General features: G+C 38.0%; 2 protein-coding genes across 7 annotated transcripts; one reads left to right on the top strand and one right to left on the bottom strand.

Annotated features, from left to right (window-relative positions):
• The first annotated feature begins 627 nt into the window (after positions 1 to 627).
• Positions 628 to 17,037, top strand: LOC110646919 (uncharacterized). Of its 6 annotated transcripts, XR_009144133.1 has the most exons (17): positions 628 to 946; positions 1,050 to 1,164; positions 1,267 to 1,378; positions 1,497 to 1,541; positions 1,656 to 1,723; positions 1,817 to 1,871; positions 1,984 to 2,063; positions 2,146 to 2,229; positions 2,689 to 2,802; positions 3,380 to 3,498; positions 3,595 to 3,712; positions 3,904 to 4,037; positions 4,180 to 4,333; positions 4,438 to 4,517; positions 5,617 to 5,929; positions 6,057 to 6,286; positions 16,618 to 17,037. XR_009144133.1 is itself a non-coding variant. In XM_058136172.1 (15 exons), exons 1-15 carry the CDS (start codon positions 645 to 647, stop codon positions 16,700 to 16,702), a joined length of 1,662 nt encoding a protein of 553 aa, XP_057992155.1. In that variant the 5' UTR covers positions 630 to 644; the 3' UTR covers positions 16,703 to 17,037. The 6 variants fall into 6 exon arrangements, 4 of the variants coding, with proteins under 4 accessions (XP_057992155.1, XP_057992154.1, XP_057992156.1 ...); XR_009144132.1 differs by having other exon boundaries at positions 5,617 to 6,286; XM_058136172.1 differs by lacking the exons at positions 5,617 to 5,929; positions 6,057 to 6,286 and having other exon boundaries at positions 630 to 946; positions 4,183 to 4,333.
• On the bottom strand, positions 17,037 to 20,801 carry LOC110646917 (chloride channel protein CLC-b). Its single transcript, XM_058136170.1, has 7 exons — positions 20,542 to 20,801; positions 20,256 to 20,454; positions 19,929 to 20,129; positions 19,645 to 19,822; positions 18,665 to 19,197; positions 17,321 to 18,470; positions 17,037 to 17,176 (listed from the first exon to the last, which is right to left on the bottom strand). The coding sequence occupies exons 2-7, from the start codon at positions 20,444 to 20,446 to the stop codon at positions 17,069 to 17,071; spliced, it is 2,361 nt and encodes a 786-aa protein (XP_057992153.1). The 5' UTR covers positions 20,447 to 20,454; positions 20,542 to 20,801; the 3' UTR covers positions 17,037 to 17,068.
• Positions 20,802 to 22,195: the final 1,394 nt, after the last annotated feature.

Here is a 22,195-nt window from a genome sequence, read left to right as displayed (position 1 = left end):
TCCATAAAATATGCAAATCGAGTGAAAAACTTCGAACTCAATATTTGACAAGGTCCAGGTAAAGTCCATAACTATGCAAACTGACTTAAGGACTCGACAAAAGAATTGACATAAATATATGCTTCATTGATGAAAAGAAGGACGCAATTCTTGCAATCTCCTCGGTGATTGTGGCTCGTCTGCTAGAAAAATTCTTGGCAGTCACAAGGACCCAATGTGAAGACTGAGAACTGCAAACGTGAATGTACAATTGCAAACTCTTCAATCCTGTCATTTTTAGTCTCCTTTTCCCTTTTTTTTTTTAATGCATTATAAATCTTTAGTTCAGAATTATCTTAATTAAGTTCAAACTCTTGCACTGAATGCTTACCATAACTATTAGTATTTATATTTTTAATTATCTTAATTTTCATTAAGATATAATTTAATTTTAAATAGAGTATATTATATTTTTTAATTTTCATTTTTATTTAGTTATGTAAATTAAAAAGATATAGTAAATATTATTTAATAACTATAAATATAATTTTTTTTAATTATAAGAAATTTATTATTATTTTAAATATTATTCCTGGGGAATTGAACTTTGCAGTAGCCGGGTTCGGGTCAGTATTCAGTATCAAACGGGTTTGGTTCGACGTCATATGGTTGAGATTCTTTTTTTTGGCGGATATTATCCATTTCGCGCCAAGGATAGCAGCGCCCATTCATTCATCGGCGGTTCCAGACCTCCAGTAATGCTTCCGAGCCCGTGCAGCCCCTTCTACCGGCCGGTACCGCCGGTTTCGCTCATTACCTGCCGCGTATCTCCAGGCGTACCGCGCGCCTCTCCTCCTCCTCCTCCTCCTCCTCCTCCTGTTCTTCCACCACCCGCTCCGCTAGCGAGCCTCAACACAACCACCGTTCCCGCGCTAACGTGCGCCCTCCAGTGCGTTCACTTCCAATCGTGCGTAGCCCATCCACTAATACTCTTTTGTCGCGCGTTTACACATACTATAAAGTTATTTACCCTTTTTTTTATTTAATTTTTTTTTTTTTGCATTTTTCAGGTGCTCTGGGTGCACGCAAGAGTTCAATCTCCACCGTCCAGTCATCGTTGACGAGGCTGCTGAGTTTTTTAAGAGCCTTGGTATTTCGGACTTCACTTTTGATAGCTCTAGATTGGTATCTGCTCTCGAATCATTCCTTGATCAATTTTCTCCTTTAATTTGTTCCAATTGTTTTTTTTTTCTCCTGGTTTTGTTAAAGATTTTAATTCTATGCTAGTGGGGATGGAGGTGTCGCGCAAAACTGGCTGTTCGCGGTTCCTCAAAGAACCCTCTGATTGGACTCTATGAGGAGGGCACTCATAATGTAGTAGACATTCCCCATTGCAAAGGTCGATACTGCAGTTTTACGCTTCTTAAATTGCAACTAAATTAGTGTTAATTCTTGATTTGTTTAAATTTCTGTGTTTAAGGGGCTTTTTTTTTTTTTCTGATGCATTGTTTTTTCAGCTCACCACCCAAGTATTAATCTTGCTGTTCAATTACTGAGACAAGGTCTGTTTCTCATTTTAGTATTTATTTTTGTATATATGTATAAAATTGCTTATTTGATTGGAAGTGGATCTTGAATTATTGAATTTTTAGTGTTCTTCTTTGGTTGTTTTTCAGGTCTTACTGAATTGAATGTTGAGCCATATGATGAAGATCAGGGGACAGGTGATTTACGATATGTCCAGGTGATTAATGCAAATATCATGATAATATCGTTGATTCAAAATTCTGTGTAATTTTTTTATTGTTGTTGATTTCTGGAATGATTTGTCTTGCAGATGGCTGTCACAACTTACAACACTTCTCTTCCTGCCTCAGAAAGATACAAAAATGGTTACTTTCTTAGCTTGTGATATTATTTCTGAGTTGTTTTAAAGAATTTTTGGTTTTGAACTGTCGAAATTGTCATTATTAAATTCTCAACTTTCTTAAAATTCTATTCCAGGTAAGGTACAAGTTGCTTTAGTTTGGAATTCAAGAAATGAGAACTCTCCTAATTTTGACAAATTAAATGCCTTGGCTAATGTGAGCTCACATTCTCTGTGTTATTATCTTGTCACTTTTGTTCTACTTATGTAACATATTGATTGCATATTTTGTTTTGCAGTACTTGTGGAGAAATGGCGGACGAAGGAGTGATGTATATTTCATTCACTCTGTATGGGCAAACTTTCAGACATCTACTAACAACGTGAGTTATGAATTTTTTTGTGGCTAAATCGAACATGTAACAACATCAGCAGTGGCATTCTTGAATGGGAAGTGGTTATTAATTTAAAATAAATGATAGAAGCATAGTATCTATTTCTCTATTTTCTGATTGTACGAAGCCACTTATAGAAGGTTATGGCTTCACAGTTAAAACAACCATATTATTCATGAAAAATGTTTCTAATTAAAAAATTAAGAAAAAAAAAAGAAGATACTCTGTTGTGTTGTTTTGGACAGGAATAAGTGTGGAAATGGAAATGAGTATCAATTCTAGGGTTATCAACTATATACAGCAGTGAACATATAACAAGCTCTCTCTCTCTCTCTCTCTCTCTCACTCTCTCACTTTTTTTTTTTTTTTTATTGAGAAAGAGTGAAGTTGTTCTCTCATATTAAAGCTTTCTTTATGTGAAACTTAGAATTTGCTATGATGATCCAGATTATTTTTGGGAATAGGTGGAGGCACCTTTTTGGAGACAGAGACTTCTGGGAACATCTCGGAGGAATTGATATATCCTTGGCCCCATCCAGTTTTGGACAAGCAAATACACGGGTGAAATAAATGTTTCTTTTTCTTTTAATTTGGGATTGAAATGTCCTACGTATAAAATTGCCCCTCAAAAGTAATAGAAATATAAATGAAGCATTGTGTCTTTTTTTTTTTTTTTTTTTGTTCCTTTCTTTCATTTGGTGGATGAGTGGCCATACTAGATTAGATAAAATCCATAATGAGAGTATTAGAGAAAAGGTAGGAGTGGTGCCAATTGAGAATAGGTTGAGAGAAGGGAGATTGAGGTTTTTTTGTCATGTGAAGCGTAGACATACGGAGGCTTCAGTTAGACAAGTAGAACACATTAGATCAGAGGATAGAAAGAAAAGAAGGTTTAGACCTAAATTGACTTGGACGAGAGTAGTATAACATGACCTAGAAGCATTACATATTTCCGAGGATTTAATCAAAAATCGTTTAGAGTGGAGAAAAAGAATCTATATAGCCGACCACAAATTTTTGGGATAAAGACTTAGTTGAGTTGAGTTCTTTTCTTTCATTTGTAATAACTGTTGTCCATTTTGTGATATTGCTTCACATGTCAGACTTTATTTAGTCCTTAACCAATACTCCATTTCAGGCTTTTGATGCTTTGCTGCGAAAATTACAAAAATATGTATCTCTTGGAGCATCTGTTGCTGATTTATATGCAGGGGCTGGTGTGATTGGGTTATCATTGGCTGCCACTAGGAAATGCAGGCAAGATTTATGTTTATTCTAAATGTCCTGTTGTCTCAATTTCAATGTTGAAGTAATACAAAGTTAATTTCAGTGTTTGGATTTATTGCTTTTCAGATCTGTTAAATGCATTGAGGTTAACAAAGAGTCAAAACTATCTTTTGAGAGGACAGTTGAACGCCTCCCAAAGTCCATAGATACCAGCATCAGTTGGCATCATGCAGACGCGTCAGTTGTTAGTGTCTAGCTTCTCAATTTTAAATCTATCATATCATTTGTGATAAACTTTATTTCAGAATTTCATATATTATGTACTCTAGCAACTGTTTGTTTGCAGTTTTGCTTTAAAAGATGAGGAGAGAGCCTCTGATATTGCGGTCAAGTAATTTAAAATTAATTATATGATTTTGTTCTCCTGTTGAATAGGAACCTCTTTCTTGGATCATGGGCTCTGAAGTAGTTGTTGTGGATCCTCCTAGAAAGGGACTGGACTCGTCTCTTGTTGATGTGTTACGGACTATTTCATCGTTAGAACATAAAGCCAAGTCATCATCTGAATGGTGAGACTGTCTAACATTCTGGTCGTTGATGTCCAAAAACTCAGTGATGGTCTACAATCTACATAAAAGCTTTCTATTTCCCTCCTCACCAGTGCAGCTTTTTATGCTTGCTGGTTTTGATTTATTATATTGTCAATTTCAGCAGTAACTCAAATATCAAGGATGAAAAAAGACCATGGATTTTACGTGCAAGGGAAGCCTTGGTGGAAATCAGAGGGAAAGCTACTTTGAAGGACCCTCAATCACTACCTCGAACTCTTATTTATATAAGCTGTGGATGGGAAAGCTTCAAAGAGGTACTGCAATGGAGTGCCTGCTATAAAATGCCATGGAATTGATAACTTTCTGCTCTGGTTAGAAGCTATCTTCTCAAGCTAATTATGCAGCTATTATCTAACAGGATTGCACATTATTGTTGTCTAGCAAAGAATGGCGTTTGGAAAAGGCTCATGGTTTCAATTTCTTTCCTGGTACCCAAAGGTAACAGTTTCTTTTACTTTCTTGATAACTTATTTTAAATTTATTTTTTATTTACTTTTCTGTATTTAATTCAATTGCCAGTTGACTTCCAAAATAATTGTTATCAGTACTTTACCTGCATCTGTTTTGAGAACTAGCTTTAAATTGTCTGCAATCTCTTTAAAATCCGGAGAATTCCAGGTCCCTTGACCGAGTAGCAATTAGGAACCAGGGAAGCTTTGAATTAAATTACTAGCTGTGGGATATGCATTAACTGTTTGGAAAGTAGAAGTTATTATATTGGTGTGTAGACACCATATTTTGGTCGACCATCAAATGCATAACTTGTGTAATTAATATACAATTTTCTTTTAAAGTTGTAATGTAGTTTTAATTTCAAATATTATTTTCTTGAATGGATTTTCTATCTTAATGTTATCCGATCTCAACTAATTACCTGACCATAGGTCATTTCTCTGAACTGGTAATAGTCTAAGTTATTTTCCAAATAAATAACAAATTTCAAGATTATTCGACCTCATGCATGTTCAAGTTAGGTTGTTTTCCGATCTCTTCGTCTTTATTCGATTTGTTTTGATCGATATCCGATCTTCGGATCATCCGATCTTACATTCTGTTGTTTTTTGATCTCACTGTGTTCAAATACGTCAAAATTCCAAATTGCGGTTAGTTTTACGATCATGTATCTTGCTTGAATTGTTCAAACACTTCTTAACAAAGTTAATGTTTTATCTGATCTCTAAATAATTGTTCCGATCCTAATAAGTTATCTCAATTATGATCCGATCTCAAGCCATCTTTCCAAAGCTTCGATATTTGATCTTAGGGTTACCAGTTCTCATATTCGGGTGCAATGGTTTTCCGATTTGTTATAGGAAGTCAATCCTATAATTGTGTAAATAATATTCTTTCTTAATTAGTTAGCATAATTAGTGGGATATCATCACTATTAGAATACTTAATTATAGGATTCATAATACTTAATTATAGGATCCTTTGTATATAAATACATTGTATCTCATTCAACAAAATACACAGAAGATATTCATTTCAGGATATTAGAGCTTTGTTAGATAAGAATTTTTTTTTTTCCCATCAGAAGCGTCATTGTGGAGTTAGGTCACCATCTCAAGGTGACATTTAAGTCTCACCGCCCACCCAAGAAGGAAGGTCCCTTGCCGGCGACCTCACCCAGAAAATTCGGTCACCAGAAGACCGGCGAGTGAGGCTTACGCGCCGATACAAGCTCTTGTTCCCGTCCCACTCGCCCACGAGTGGAGGCGTGTCTAACGTCCTCTGCCGCTCCGATTGCTCTCGCCGGCGTCGCCTTGGGTGTATATTGCATCCCTGTTAGTTGTTTTGCCATAGGGTGTCTTTGTGGAGGTGATTTGTCTTGGTTCACCTATTGTTGGGTATGTTTCTGGCTTTTGTTACACTGAACTGCTTTAAAATTGTGTCTTGAGGTGTGTTTGCTCTGTGTTTATTGGTTTGGGAAAGGAGATTTCTGTGATTTGCTGTTGTGAAATTTTTTAATGGCAGAAAGTAAAAGTGTAATAGCTGATGTGATTCCTGTGATAACTAAAATTACGGAATACAAACTAAATGGTTCTAATTATCTAGATTGGAGTAAGATGGTTCGGGTTTATTTGCGGAGTATCGACAAGGATGATCATCTCACCTAAGATCCACCTACTGATGATGCAAAACAAACTTGGATGAGGGAGGATGCTTGTTTGTTCTTGAAAATTCGCAATTCCATTAACAGTGAGGTAATTAGCTTAATTAATCACTGTGAGTTTGTTAAAGAATTGATGGATTTTTTAGAATTCTTATATTTGGGTAAAGAAAATATCTATCGTACTTATGAGATATGTAAGGCATTTTATCGTGCAGAGAAACAAGATAGGTCCCTCACAGAATATTTTATGGATTTTAAAAGGATCTATGAAGAACTTAATGTTTTAATGCTGTTTAATCTTAATGCGAAAGTTCAACAAACCCAACGAGAACAAATGGCTGTCATGAGTTTTTTGGCAGGTCTTCCCCCTGAGTTTGAGACTACTAAATCTCAAATTCTTTCTGATTCTGAAATTTCATCTCTGCATGATACTTTCTCAAGAGTACTTCGTACTGAAGCTCCCCAATTCTCCTAATCTATTAATAGTGCTCTTGTTAGTCGCACTGACAGTGGCAGGCAAAGTCATAAAGGAGGCAGTAAGGAGGGTGTAGCGGCAATAGGGGTAACCAGTGTAGTGGGGAGGTTGCCCCTACTCCTGACTTAGGAGGAATTGAATGTTACTATTACTATGAGCCAGGTCATACAAAAAGGTATTGTCCGAAACTTCAGAATAAGAACCCACGATCTCGGATGGCCAATATGGTAGTTGATGACTCTTCAGTAGCTCCTTTAGAGAAAGCAATTTTAGTATCCGCTGAAGAATATGTACAGTTCTCACAGTATCAGGCCTCTCTAAAGTCCTCTAGTTTCCCAGTCACTGTAATAGTTGAGTCAGGTAAATCTACTACATGCGTTGTCTACTCCAAATGGGTCATTGATTCTGGTGCTATAGACCACATGACAGGTAATTCTAACCTTTTGTCTATATTTCAATCTCATCATCCTTCATCCTCTGTTGTTTTGGCCGATGGGTCCAATCTTGTGTCATTGGTTTTGGCATTGCAAATCTCACACCATCCATTTCTGTATCATCTGTTTTGTGTCTACCCAAATTCGCTTTTAATTTACTCTCTGTCAGTAAACTTACTCGAGTCTTAAATTGTAGTGTCTCATTTTTTCCTAATCATTGTTTATTCCAGGATCTTACGACGAAGTAGATTATTGGTAAAGGATATGAGTTTGGAGGCCTCTACGTCCTTGACAAACAGGTGCCAAGATCCCTTGTGTGTTCCAGTATTTTAACTCCTATTAAAGTCCATTGTCGGTTGGGACATCCCTCTTTATCTGTTTTGAAGAAGTTATGTCAACAGTTTCAGTCTTTGTCGGTTTTAGATTGTGAGTCCTGTCAGTTTACTAAACATCATTGTTTGCCTAAAGTATCTCGAGTCAATAAACGGGCTTCTTCCCCTTTTGAGTTAGTTCATTCTGATGTATGGGGTCCATGTCCTGTTATTTTAAACTCTGGATTCAAGTATTTTGTTATATTTATTGATGATTATTCCCGTGTTACTTAGTTATTTTTAATGAAGAATCATTCAGAATTGTTTTCTATTTTTTGTGCCTTTTGTGCTGAGATTCAAAATCAATTTAATACTTCTGTGCATATATTGAGAAGCGATAATGCTAAGGAATATCTTTCTGGCAAATTTCAAACCTATATGTCACAAAAAGGCATTTTTCATCAGACATCTTGTGTTGATACTTCATCCCAGAATGGGGTTGCTGAAAGGAAAAATAGACATCTCCTTGAGGTAGCACGGGTACTTCTTTTTAAAATGAAGGTTCCTAAACAGTTTTGGGCTGATGCAGTTTCTACAGCTTGTTTCCTGATTAATCGTATGCCATCATCTGTCCTTAACGGTGACATTCCTTATACCATTTTGTTTTCTTCTAAATCTTCGTTTCCTATTGAACCTCGTATCTTTGGTAGTACTTGTTTTGTGCGAGATGTTCGTCTACAGGTTACTAAACTGGATCCCAAGTCTCTTAGGTGCCTCTTCCTTGGATATTCTCGACTTAAAAAAGGGTACAGATGTTTTTTTCCAACCCTTAATCGTTATATTGTGTCTGTTGATGTTACCTTTTTTGAATTTGCTCCATTCTTTCCTCTCTCACCTATTTATGAGAGTCCAAGGGAGGAAGATGATCTCTTAGTCTATTCTGTCCGTCCAGTGTCAAGTCCTCACCCAGTTCCTCAGAATTCTCCTGCATCAACACCGGCTCAACCCCCTCGCCCGCCTGTTGTTCATGTTTATTCTAGGAGATTGGAGACTTTTGACTCAGATCCTCCACCAGCTTCTTTGTCAGAATATTTAGTTCTATCCATTGCTCCTCAATCTGACTTAGATCTTCCCATTGCTCTTCGCAAAGGTAAATGTCAATGTACTTATCCTATCTCTTCCTTTGTATGTTATGATCACTTGTCTCCATCATCTCGTTGTTATATCAGTTCTCTAGATACTATTTCTATTCCTAAAACTGTTGCTGAGGCATTGTCCCATCCTGGTTGGCGTGTTGCAACGGAAGAGAAAATGATGGCTTTAGATACTAATGGTACTTGGAAATTGGTACATCTGCCCCTGGATAAGAAAGTTATTGGATGTAAATGGGTTTTTACAGTCAAAGTGAATCCCGATGGTACTGTGGCTTGTCTTAAGGCTCGCCTTGTTGCTAAATGATATGCTTAGACTTATGGCACTGATTACTCTAACACTTTCTCTCCTGTTGCTAAAATAGCTTCTGTTCGCTTATTTGTTTCTTTGGCAACTAGATATGATTGGCCTTTACATCAGTTAGTTATCATAAATGATTTCCTTCATGGTGATCTCCAGGAGAAGTTTATATGGAGCAACCACCTAGTTTTGTTGCTCAGGAGGAGTTAGGCAAAGTTTGCAGGCTCCGAAAATCCCTTTATGGCTTGAAATAGAGTCCTCGAGCTTGGTTTGGCAAATTCAGTGAGGTAGTTCAGCAGTTTCGTGTGAAGAAGAGCAAGTCCGATCATTCGGTGTTTTATAGACACTCTAAAGCTGGACTAATGTTACTTATAGTATATGTTGATGATATTACTATTACTGGAAATGACTCTGCAGGCATTTCATTACTTAAATCATTCCTTCAGACTCAGTTTCAAACGAAAGATTTGGGTTTGTTGAAATATTTCTTAGGCATTGAAGTTTCAATGTGTAAGAAAGGCATATTCTTATCTCAGAGGAAGTATGTCCTTGATTTATTGGCGAAAACAAGAAAAATATGTGCCAAACCATGCAGTGTACCAATGACTCCAAATCCTCAACTCACAGCAGGAGATGGTGAACTATTTGAGGACCCTGAGATGTATAGGAGATTGGTTGGCAAGCTTAATTATCTTACAGTGACTCGTCCGGATATTGCATATTCAGTTAGTGTTGTAAGTCAATTTATGTCCTCTCCTACTATTAACCATTTGGAAGCTTTGGGGCAATTTTATGTTGCTTGAAGGGTGCTCCAGGTCGTGGTCTCTTATATAGCAATCATGGACATTTCAATATTGAGTGTTTTTCAGATGCAGATTGGGCTGGTTCAAAGATTGATAGGAGATCCATTACAGGATATTGTGTCTTTGTTGGAGGAAACTTAGTATCTTGGAGAAGTAAGAAACAGATTGTAGTTTCTCGTTCGAGTTCTCAATCAGAATATCAAGCTATGACCCAAGCTGTGTGTGAAGTAATGTGGACACGTCAGTTATTGGAAGAAGTTTGTTTTGAGACCTCATCTCCTGCCAAACTATGGTGTGACAATCAAGCTGCTCTCCATATCGCCTCAAATCTAGTGTTTCATGAGCGTACTAAGCATATTGAAATTGATTGTCACTTCCTTCAAGAAAAGATTTAACAGAAGTTCATCTTAACAGGGCATGTCAAAACCGGGGAGCAGTTAGGAGATATCTTCATAAAGGCTTTGAATAGGGCTCGGGTTGACTACATTTGTAACAAGTTGGGCATAATTAATATTTATGCTCCAACTTGAGGGGGAGTGTTATAGGAAGTCAATCCTATAATTGTGTGAATAATATTCTTTCTTAATTAGTTAGCATAATTAGTGGGATATCACCCCAATTAGAATACTTAATTATAGGATTCAGAATACTTAATTATAGGATCCTTTGTATATAAATACCTTGTATCTCATTCAACAAAATACACAGAAAATATTCATTTCACAATCTTTTTAAATTGATAACCGATTTTAGGATCATCTAGTTCTATGTTCAACTCTATTCAATTGATTAAGAGTTAATTTTATTCACTACTCACGCATGCAATTTGGTTTGCCCTTTTTCCGATCTCATCAAGAATTGATCATAAAGGAATTTATTCATTTCAAAAGATAGTACAAAGTCATTCAGTAGGAGGGTCCACTCTTCAAGTACATTTTCAACATTCACTCCCTCTCTTTCTTGTTCGCCTTCACTCTTTGCCTCGACACCTGGGGCAAGTTCCTCGAGCCAGGTGAAGTCCTCGTTGGGATAGCGTTTGATGAGCTCGGCAAGGAGATCACTGTGGGCTTTCACATAAGCCCCTACTTCCTTCATCAGAGCCTCCTCCTCCTTCGCTTGGATCTCCTCGAAGAACTTAACCGGAACATCGTTGAGTTTCTTCTCTAGCTGAGCTGCCCTCTCTTCATGGGACTTTGCTTGCTGTTCCAGTTCGACGATCCGAGCATTTGCAACAGAGAGTTGGTTCTGCGCTACTGCCGCATTTTGGGCCATCTTCGACATCTCCCTCTTCATAAGATAAACTCTCTCAAGGCCCATTCCGATCCGGTCCTCAGGAAAGCAGATCGTAGCGCTCAATACTTTCGCTAAGTTGAGATTGCCCTGTACTGAATTGTTTTTCTCCAGTGATTGGAGTAGTATTTTAGCATCTTGCGAGAGAGGTCACCCAGATGAGGCTCCTTGCCCTGAGGATTCGCCCTCTGTAGCCGAAGAAATTGGGGGTTGAGGAGGTTCTGATCGGGGAGGTTTTGTACTGAGGATCTGCACTTCTGGGATCATTTCTCTTTGGATTTGAGCCTCAGGGTTTGTCTCTTCAATTCGGGCTCTCTTCCAGGCCTTAGCACGTTTAATTTCAAGTACCTTCCTGCTGATCTCCCTATTCAGCCTCCGAGCTTCTTTCGCTGTCTCACCTCCAACCATATCTGCACAGAAAAACAAGATTAGTGAGATCACCAAGGACTAAGAGATTAAAGGTTCAGGTTTTACCCGTCCCCGGACCCAGATTAGAGAGTTGCAGCTGGATGTTCTCCCAGGCGATCACCCTCATCAACCACTACTTGAGTTCGGCCATGATTACATCCAAGCATGAATATTTGCAAGAGTTCGCTTGGCTCTTAAGCTCCTTCACCATAGCGCTTTCAACATCAGTTAGTGCAATCCTTCTCTTCGGCCTCTCAGCCAAGTAATTAAAACTTTGTGGGATCCCCTCAAAGCCACAGGGATCTTTGCTTCGAAGGATGAAGAATTGATCTTTCCAATTTTTGAATGAAGACGGGAGATCGGTGAGCAGCACATAGCGCGGTTTTTCCTGAAAGAACCAAAATTCGTCGTCTTTTCGTAGAGCAAGTCTGTGCAATTTGGCAAAGACCTTTACTATAGGCTCGAGTTCTTTGGCTCGACATAATCCTTTGAAAGCCACCGAAGTTCGCCAGGAGTTTAGATGCACTTAGGCGACACTAACCAGGTTGTATTTCAGGACGTCTTTCTAAAATGGCTACAGAGGGAATCGTTACCTAGCTTTCAACTGTTCTTTATATACTATAATCAGATCGACCTCATCAAAGTAGTGATTGGCTCGAAAATCCCCATGACACTGAATGAGTTCGAAGGAGTCAAGTGGAAGGTTAAACTCCTGACTTATCAGCTCGAAATCGAGCATCCCCAAGATTGAGGCGAGTTCATCTACCATTAGAGGCTCTCTCCTTATGATCGGAGCCTGTTGTTGGCTTGGCCCTGTAGGCTAATCAGTGGCTGAAACGATAGCCCCAATAGTTTCGGGTCGCCTACTTGGTCTGGCCTCATCACCTTCATCGGAAGACCAAGAAACATGAACAGAAGGTGGGCTCGCAACTCTCTGATCGTCGGTACTACTCATTTTTCAGGAAACGGAGGTGAAAATAACCAGAAAAAGATCAAAGCTATTACCTGATTGCAAATCGGCACCGAAAAAGTTGAGAACTTGAGAGAAGTCTTTGAGAGGTTTGAGATAAACGGAGAAAGAAAAGTGTGAGAATGACTGAACTCGCCTACTATTTATACTCGTTTGAGCTATAAATGCTCGCAAGACCCTAGGCGGCGCATCGGTCAGTGCAAAGTTTAATTGTCTCTTGATTCTCGATGCACACTAGGAGAAGCTTCCAGAAGAAGGACATCGGATATGTGAGGACGGTTGGAATGGTTTTATTAAGAGATCGATTGGACAAGGGTATGACTAAAGATCAAATAATTTTAATAAGATCGTGACTAGAGATTGGATTGGTTGAAGGGGGTACTAGACAAGAGAGAGATCGGGAGGACGATCAGTGCAATGCAAATTATGAACATAATCAATAAAATAAAAACAAAATAAATAAATAAAATGAAATAGAGTCAATTTTAGATAAAAGTCCCTTTTATTTCTAAAAGATCAGATTATATCATTGGGCTGTCTTCTTCAACCCGATCATTAATTACAGATGAACCTACACTCTACCCTACATTCTACCCATCTTGCCTCCACAGTTCGGACACCTCTCAATCTTAAGATGCCATTTAAGAGATACGTGGAGATCGGGAAGGTAGCTCTTGTCAACTATGGTAAAGACTACGAAAAGTTTGTTGTCATCGTCGATGTCATCGACCAGAACCGAACTTCAACCAGGACCCTTGAGATGGTTAGGAGCCAAATGAACTTCAAGATGCGATCACCGATATTAAAATTGAAATCAGCAATCCCCTTGCTCGAGATCGACCTTTGGCTTGGACCGATAGGCTTATCAAAGGCCAGACCGATAGTCATTTTGGACCCTAGTTAGCCGTTTAGTCCGGTTTTCTCGCCATCATCAAATGATGTTCTCATAATTCTCTGACCGTTAGTGTCGTCCATTTTCAAGTGATAAGCAAAGGAAGTTATTGGAAAAAGATTAAGACGGTTATCATGATAAAAATCGGCGCCGAAAATTTAAAGCATAGAGAAGAACACGTCGGAAATTGATTAGAGAAGGAAAGGTGGAAATGTGAGAATGGCAGCCCGCTACCCTCTAGTATATATAGGCCTAGGCATTTAATACTTGTAGAACTCGTAGCGGCACATCGGTAAATGGATAATTTAATGCTTCCACGTTATTCGATGATCACCGACATGGACTAGATACAAGAGACGGATAGAAAAGAGATCGGACATGGAAAAGGTTGGTATAAGAGGTCGAATGAGAAGTTTTCAAAGTTGCCAACCATAATGAGATTGGAAAGGAAATAAGATATAGAGATCGGGTAGGTCGAGAGATAGCCAATAAAGACCGGAAGGTCTGAAAATCAGGAGTGCAGGAGCTACTTTCAGTCACGACCCTTGATTTGTAAGATCAATTCCCCCACCGTCAGATCAAAGTAAGTTAAAGCATTTGGGGTACGATTCAATCTTCACCATCTACCCCATCTGGAAGGACAAACTCGAACCATTAGATCTAAGGCGGTTAAAGCATTCTAGTACGCCTTAATCTACACCATTGATCTCACTTGTAAGGACAGATTTTGGGCCGTTGGATTAAAGTAAATAACAAATTTAGCACCTTTTGTTCTCAGTCTTTGGATCTATTTTGTAAGGCAAAGCCCCTAGCCGTTGGATTAGATAGAGAAGGACAAGAGAATCTCGAGCTAAATCTCAACCTTTAATTTTTGGTCTCTTTAATTTCTGATCTCCGGATTCAGTCCTTTTAAATCCACACCCTTCGATCTTGCTATCCAAAATCATGGTCGTTCATTGGAAGACCTCCGCTTCCTATAAATACTTGAATGTTTCATTGTAGAAAAGGTCCTGGTCTTGGTTGTTGATTTTGGAGGAATCGGGGTCTTGGCTTAAAATCTTGGTCTTTTGGTTTAAGAACCTCGGGCTTTTGAACGAGAGTTCTCGATCTTTAGGCTTTCCCTCATATTTCAATTATCTATTTTCACATTTTCAATCTTTGAAATATAGAATTATTGGTGCAAAAGAGGCTTTAGGAACTTGTTTTCTAAAGAATCTTCACCAAAGTCACAATACTCCGGCCCAAATCTTCAGTAGATTCGCCTGATACCTCGGTGGTCCAGTCTTGATTCATCAGTGGGATCCTGCCTCATTCACTTTCGCCATCATAAGAAGCGCTCTTGGTTGGCCCCTCCTTAGCAACCTTATCTGGACGTGGGACATCAGCCTTAGTTCTCCCGTCACCTTCACATTTCTTTACAGGTAATGCCTTGACAGTCTTTCCTCTGATTGGGTACTTTAGGATTATATTTGCTACATAAGCTAGAGTCTGAACTATTAGAATAATTATGCCGAACTTCTAGAGTATATTGGAGTCAGATTGACGTATTTTACAAATATCACTTTTAACTAGTTATAGCAACACATACGTCATTCCAAAAGTGCGTTTCTCTTTACTTTTAGGAGTACGAATAAAAGTTTGCTCGAGGTTCGGAAGAGTAGTAAAGAATTCGCATAGGAAGAGTAAATACGCGGATGTTGACAGAGAGTCCAAATTTGATTAGGGAGACCGGAAATAATGGAAGTGAGGTAGTTCAATACAATGAGTTCGGCTCAGAGAGTTCGGATCCAATTAAAGAGGTCGGGAATAATAAGGTCGAGAAAGATATAATTTCGGGTAAAATGGAGAGTTCGGGTAACCAATAAGAGATCAGAAATAAAGAGAGTGAAAAGAGCCGGATAGTAATAGAGATCAGAAAATAACACGCAAATTAGACGCTTTGTATATGCATATAAAATCGTTTATGTCTTTACGTTCTTTTTCGAATATTCTTGTCCTTTAGCAGGAGTTCGAGAGAGTCCTCAAATCCCTGTAGTTCTATGTTTATATTATAAAACTCATCCTTTACAAATATGGGAGTTCGGGAGAAAGCCTTTTCCATGAACCTTCGAAGTTTTACGCCTTTATGAGACTCGCTTTTATAGGTATGGGAGTTCGGGAGAGAGTCATTTCCTTAAATTCCGTTAATTTTACGTTTTATAAAATTATTCGATACAAAATAGGGGAGATCGAGAGAGAGTCTTTTCCTTAATAACCTCGACGCTTATTTTTACGGAATTCTTCACTCTTTAACAAATTTATCGAACACATTTCAATGTTCGGTTCGCGGGAGAGTCCTTCTAAGAACTCCGAACTTTATATTTGGACCCAATAGAGAGTTCTTGGAGTCCACATGCTTACATTGTTAAGGAAGTTCTCCCTTCAGTTCGACTTAGTTAAATAAAATACCATCGTTGTAAAACATAATATGAAGCGATATGGGTAAAGGTTTTATGGATAATTATGACGATAATGAGACCTTCCTTCATTAACTGAGAGTCCTCATTAATGAAGGGAACTCTCTATGTTTTAATTAACACATCCCTTTTGAATTAGAATTCTAATTAAAATGAATGAAAATTTATACCCATATTGGTTCATGTATATTCACAACGCACATCGCACCCTCAAATATTTGAATGCCAATGATTAGGTGCATGATGTGTGAGCCGAGATTCCTCATCACTCATCATGAATCTCTAAGAACCAAATAATACCTCTTAGGAATTAGAGTCTAATTTGGGGAGGGAGGAATTTAATAAATATATAACCAATTAAACAAACACAATATCAACTCACTTTAAGGTCATCCCAAATACTCGCGTTCTTGGGAAGCCCGGAATGGTAAAATATCAAATGTTCCTTTAATAAATAACGGGAATCAACATCGTAATTTTAACATCAAAATTATCAGTCTTAAATTATAAAGAGCACATCGTTAAATCTACTTGCCCTCATTGAGGGACGATGTGGGGTGCTTAACACTTTTTCCACACGTATATAGACCCCGAACCTAGAATCTCTATTTTAAAAGTGGTTTTATGAATTTTTATAAATGGTTTCCTTTAATTTCCCTTAAAATTAAAGTGGCGACTCCTCACTTTCCCGCTTCGGTGAGAATCGTGTGGCAACTGCAATACCCTTGCGACATGGTGGAATGTCCTTTGATACCAAACCATAATTTTGGAGCTGGTTAGTTCTAATAAAGGCACAAAATGTCACTATCATTAAAGAACTTCATCATATACCGTAACAAAGCTAATGTCATATATTTGTACAGATTGGACATTTCTTTATTTATCTATTTGGTGATTCTTGATTAGAAATGATTTTGGGTTATGGTTGCAGCATTGAGATTCTGGCTGTATTCAAGAGGGGCCAAGGGGCAGGCCTCGAAAAGAAGAAATCAGGAAAGAAGAAAAAACGATCATGAGGATCAGCATGGAGTTTCTGTGATCCCCAGAAGGATTATAAATTGCACATAGAAGATGAAGATGAAGAAGAAAAACCGGAAAAAGCAAATGACATGTGACGAGGAACGCCCCAAGAATGGCTATAATGGAAAATTTATTAATTATCAGACAAGTCTGTTGTATTCTCTGTTATAGTGCAAGGCAAATGGGATTCACATGGGGGCAAAAAGGCTTACAAATGAATAGCATTTTATGTCAATTTTGTATCTCACCAATCTCATGTGGAGTGTGATGAAAGAATGGAAAATTCATGGCAAAAACGAAAGGAACACCGAAATTTGTTGCTTCAAGCAAAGCTTGTATTATCATTTATTTGACTGATAAATTTAGTTCCTCTTTTCTCTGCAATTGGATCCGGCCAAATGAGGGAAGGCAGTCAAGATGTTGTATGCCCTTAAATTTTGCCTAGTCAAGATTCCAACCACCGGAGATACCTACAAAATGAAGCAGGCAATCGGATTAGTGATATTTTTGCCTCTAAATTCCTAGGTTCTCAGATTATTAACCATCTCAGGTATCTCGTAAGCTCTCGTGTGTGCATCTATTTGAAGTCAGTATGAAATTTGTAATAAACTTACCCCTGCTGCCTGATACTTGGGAACAATGAGCAAGTGGCGAAGCCCTACTTGCCTGAAGAGCACCATGGCTTTTGCCACTGACATGCTCTCTACGACCGTGTAAGGGGTTGTATTGGTGAGAGGATGCAGATCAACATACATTTCCATTTCATCCCTTGTTACTGCCACCTCTTCAATCTTCCCTTCCCTCTCAGCCAGCTCAACCCACGTAAACTTCTCTCTTACTTCCCACTCTTCTGTTCTTCTTCTCTCTTGCAGGAACCACTTCTTCTTGAGCACCTGAACAAGGTGAGCTCTCAGTATCAATCCGTGAAGTTCAGTTGCCACTGTGGCCTGTCCCACAGGTGATACCACGTCCTCATCTACAACAGGGAACCCATTGTATGTGGTATTTTTGAGGACATCTACAATCCGGGAAACCTTTTCCACTCCACAAAGAGTAACCACTGGTGATTTGGCATCAGCAAGCTCACCGACAGTGAGATTTCTCATCCATGGCTCAGGATTTGCATCCAAGAAAGGTAGGCCTTTTAAGTGCAGTATAATTTCATAGATACTTGGATTGAAGCTATCTCCCACTGTTTTGGCTATTAGGAGGACTATCATTGTTATGGGAAGTAATAAGAGGTTGTTGGTGAGTTCAAGGAAAATTACACACAGTGAAACTGTCATCCTCATCGAGCCAGCCATTAGTGAGGCTGCACCAAGAACTGCATAAAGCCCCTGGTCGATATTGGTATAGGATCCCATGACGACACCGAGCAGACGGCCATAAGCTGACCCCATAAGTATTATAGGGAGGAAGAGACCTGAGGGCACAGCAATGCCAAAAGTAAATAGTCCTAAAACACAATAGAGTGCAAAGAAAATGAGCAGGGATGCAGGCTGAAGTTCTTTGGGAGTGTTGGAGGAGAAGATGTTTCGGACAGCATCATCATTTGTGGTAAGGAGGAGTGTAGCAAGGTCATTATAGTAGCCCTTTGGACAATTGAATTGTTTGAAGTTGCCTGATCGCCCATTGGTAGGGCATGCCTCTGTTGTGGAGAGATCACAAGGTTGGCATTTGGCAAGAAATGGGAGACAAAATAGGCAAACCGAGGTAAAGAGTGAAAGTGTTAGACTGAGTAGTAGCTTGTGCATTCTTCCTTTCCTGTAATGAAACGTGAGCTATTATCATCAGCATATTCAAAACACAAAATTGAACTAAAGTTTGAACGTCAAGCCATTTATAGTTTTATACTAATGGCAGGCACCCACTCACTTGTATCCTTATTTTATCAGTTCATGAATGTTATTTATAGCATGCAATGCATTGTAAGGTAAAAGTCAGATCAGATTGCTTACTGGTTGATGAGATTATAGAGTCTGAGGACCTTGTGAAGAAGGTAGTTGTAAAGGCTTCCCAAAACACCTCCAAGTATGCCAATTATGATTACTGGGATAATATCGATAGCATGGTAACTCACAGTAACATCACTCACATCAAACATGATCAACCCTCCTCTTCCAAATAGCCCACACTTCCCTGAATTGCAGATTTCTATAAATGCCCTGAGCACCACCACCACTACAGCTGTGCTGAAGAATGTTCTCCAGAGAAGTGCACTCCTCCACCATGTTGCTACCTCTTCAAGAGCAAACAGGACACCGCCCACTGGAGCTCGGAAGGCTGCACAAACACCTGAAGAAGCACCGCAGGTGATGATGTCTCGGCGATCTCTGTCATTGTTGAAGTAGCGAAGCCAGCGCCACTTGAGACGGTAATTATCTGGTCCCCCTTGGCCTAGCAAGGAAGCAATACAGCTGCCGATATGTACCAAAGGTCCTTCTTTTCCTAAATCTAGGCCAGCAGCGACGGCTCCAATGCTTCCAAATATCTACAATATTAAAAAGATTTCAAGCTGTTTAGATGAACCGGCAATCGATTCAAACATTTGTCTCTGATTAGAATTTGGACTTGTGCACTCTGCCACTTCCAAGTCCTTTGGATTTTTCAACTTCTAGTTTTAAAGACAGTAAATGCTATTTGGATTTTTTTTTTTTTTTTTTAAAAAAAGCCCAAAAAGAAGAAAATAAAGTGTGATCTATGCTGATCTGTGATCTGCAAAGGCATTACTGGCCTATTTCCAGATCTGATCTTAGCTCATAAAACCAGTTGCTCTGTTATTAAGGTTTCACTTCCAGGGAGCCATCAAATAGCCTTCAGAATCTATTCCTTCCCAAAAAACATGTTCCCTTGGGATGAAAGAAACTTGCTTCTTGGAGTGTTCCTCCAAGTCTGACTATAAACCAGTATTGAAGATTGAATTCAAAATCTAACCCACCTTAACAATCAATGTTGTGGCTCCAAACATGTTGGGAGTATCTATTCCATTGAGATAAGCTTTAATTTCAGGTATGCCTGGCCCTGCAGCTGTGGGTGCAAAACACACACACAAAACAGCAGCAAACGCTGTTAAAATAAGATTAGCCCCAGTGAAATAGGCCAACCCTGTTAAATACCTGCACCACATAGAGATGACGACAAAAACCAATCCATCAGGACCATCACCAGCCATTATCAAGATTGAAAGAACTGATATCCAGAAACTCATGGATGTTACAGAACCTTTCATTCTCTATGAATTGAACGACAGCAAGAAGCTTGTAGCCAGCGATGTTCTCAACTGCAAGATTGATTAAGGTGGCAATTAAGCCAGTGAGAAGTCCAACAAGAAAGGCGAGGGTCCATTTCAGGAAAATATATTGCAGAACTTGAACTTTGGATCTGCTTCTCCAATCATGCTTGAAAAGATCATTCTCATTGATCCTGCATAGATGAAGCCCACATCATAACATTCTTGAAGGAAAGAACAAGAAATGCAAAGAGAGAAGAAGAAGAAGAAGAAGAAGAAGAAGAAGAAGAAGAAGAAGGGTACTCAATTAAGTTAATTACTCATAATCCAAGCTCTCTATGTGAGAGACTTTAGCTCCAACCAAGGCTAATGGATTGGAAGATAGAGTTCTATTTCTCTTGAGGAGTGGCTGTTGGAGAGAAGTGGTTTCTGGGTCTCTTTCTTCTTCACCAGCTTCCATGGTTTGGGGTGATGCTATTGCTTCTGCCAATTGGCTTGAATTTTCCTCCATTTTTGAAACTGCAAAAAAGTTGCAGAAGCTTAAAATTTCTAAGCAGGCTTTCGTAATGTTGGAATTTAAGAAATGGAGAGGCTTTTATATTACACCCTTGTATCCTTTTTCATTTTCTGTCTTATTCTGTACTTAAAATTATTCATAAAATCCTGTTTAGAAGTGAACATGATGACAACACAGAGGCAGGCCACTGAATTTAAGTTGGTTTTCTAGACAAATTTCATTCTAGCAAATGGGGTTCAACTTGAAAAATTCAATCCCCTCTGCAATAAAAAGAAACAATCTCTCTTACTATTACTATTATTATTATATCCAAACTGAAAAAATATTGAACAATAAAATTAAAAAATATACATTGACACCAAGAAATCTTGAAGATATAATAATAATAATAACAGTAATCTTGATTATATATCATTTTAAGCAAAATAAATAGCTTTTACTAATTAGTTAGTAGGATGATTAGTCTTTTTGTGCCCTAAAGGGATAGAGAAAGAAAATCTCAAATTCGAATCTTCTCCGATATTGAATAAAAAAAAAATAGATAACTTCATAAAATTTTGTTGTTAGTACTTTTCACGAAATTTTCCTGTATCCTTGGAAGTTGCTTTTTCATTAAATTCGTAAATAATCAACAAAATTTTTCTTAAAAGAAATTAAAACTAATTTTAATTTTAATTAGAACATAAATAATAGCCATGATAAGCATATGATTCATCATTAAATTGTTCCCTTCAGCCAAACACTTTCTTTTATCTTTTTCTTTGGATGCATTTTTGAAACTGCTAGTGCTTTTTTTTTATTTATTTATTATCTTTCATAGTGAAATATAATATATGAGTCAAGGCAGGTTACACATACGCAGCCACCCTAAATCTTCAATTATCTTCAAAATATTGTTGTTGATTGAGAAAAATAGGGCCAACTAAACCATAAAATAAAAGGTTATTCATTCATTTTGTCAATGTGTAATTTATCTAGTGAAAGATACTGAAACATATACATATAAATTAGTGATCGCTATTAAAATTATAATAATATTAATAAATTTTTTATTTTTATATTAAAATTATGAGCTTTTAAATGTTAATTTTAATTAAATCATAATCAATAATTAAAATAAAGAGTAAACTTAATTATCAATAATAAATATGATATATAAGAGTATGGAAAAAGGTTTCTGCTCTCAGGCCTTCTCTTCTCTCTTTCATAGTTCTCTATCGACAGATAAGCATAAACCTGCTCATATCCAACTGGTGACACGTGTAAACATCTTAATGGCTAGAAGAGAAGAATCTACGGTGCGAAATTAAGCAACCCTTCAGGTGATCGAAAGGCTACTCTTATCCATTTATTTATTAATTAATACTAAATTTGGAGAGAATAATTAGTTAAAAAAAAAAAAAAAACAAGATGAGGCTGACAGAAAAGGGAACCTAACGAAGATCAATCGTGGCAGTTAAGGTCCCACTTACGAAAAAGAACAGAACTAACAGGGCGTGACATGTGCAGATTCAAAGAGTCACGTGGCAGACATCTAACGGACAACTAAGCCTATTAAGCCTATCTGTGGAATGTGTCCATGTTACCAGATCCTGTGGAATGTGGATGATCTGACTCCTGAGCCTTTGGATTTAGGTAATGTTGGTTGACTATATATATTATAAAATAATTATTTTATTAAAATAAAATACAGAAATGTGGAGATATTATAAATGCAATTCATGTGTTTAAGGCCCAATCTCT

The sequence above is a fragment of the Hevea brasiliensis genome, chromosome 15 (assembly GCF_030052815.1).
Source record: "Hevea brasiliensis isolate MT/VB/25A 57/8 chromosome 15, ASM3005281v1, whole genome shotgun sequence".
In the NCBI taxonomy this organism is placed as follows: domain Eukaryota; kingdom Viridiplantae; phylum Streptophyta; class Magnoliopsida; order Malpighiales; family Euphorbiaceae; genus Hevea; species Hevea brasiliensis.
Note: the sequence above shows the minus strand (reverse complement) of the source record. Positions and strands in the feature narration are given on the sequence as shown.

What these genes read in the sequence shown, in the direction of transcription:
- LOC110646919 (XM_058136171.1), top strand. Translation starts at nt 645, where the DNA reads ATGGTTGAGATTCTTTTTTTTGGCGGATATTATCCATTTCGCGCCAAG. An exon ending in TGTTCAATTACTGAGACAAG is followed by an intron (nt 1,542 to 1,655) that starts GTCTGTTTCTCA and finishes GTTGTTTTTCAG; the next exon opens with GTCTTACTGAATTGAATGTT. An exon ending in GTGATTTACGATATGTCCAG is followed by an intron (nt 1,724 to 1,816) that starts GTGATTAATGCA and finishes TTTGTCTTGCAG; the next exon opens with ATGGCTGTCACAACTTACAA.
- LOC110646917 (XM_058136170.1), bottom strand. Translation starts at nt 20,446, where the DNA reads ATGGAGGAAAATTCAAGCCAATTGGCAGAAGCAATAGCATCACCCCAA. An exon ending in ATAGAGAGCTTGGATTATGA is followed by an intron (nt 20,130 to 20,255) that starts GTAATTAACTTA and finishes TCATCTATGCAG; the next exon opens with GATCAATGAGAATGATCTTT. An exon ending in CAATTCATAGAGAATGAAAG is followed by an intron (nt 19,823 to 19,928) that starts GTTCTGTAACAT and finishes TATGTGGTGCAG; the next exon opens with GTATTTAACAGGGTTGGCCT.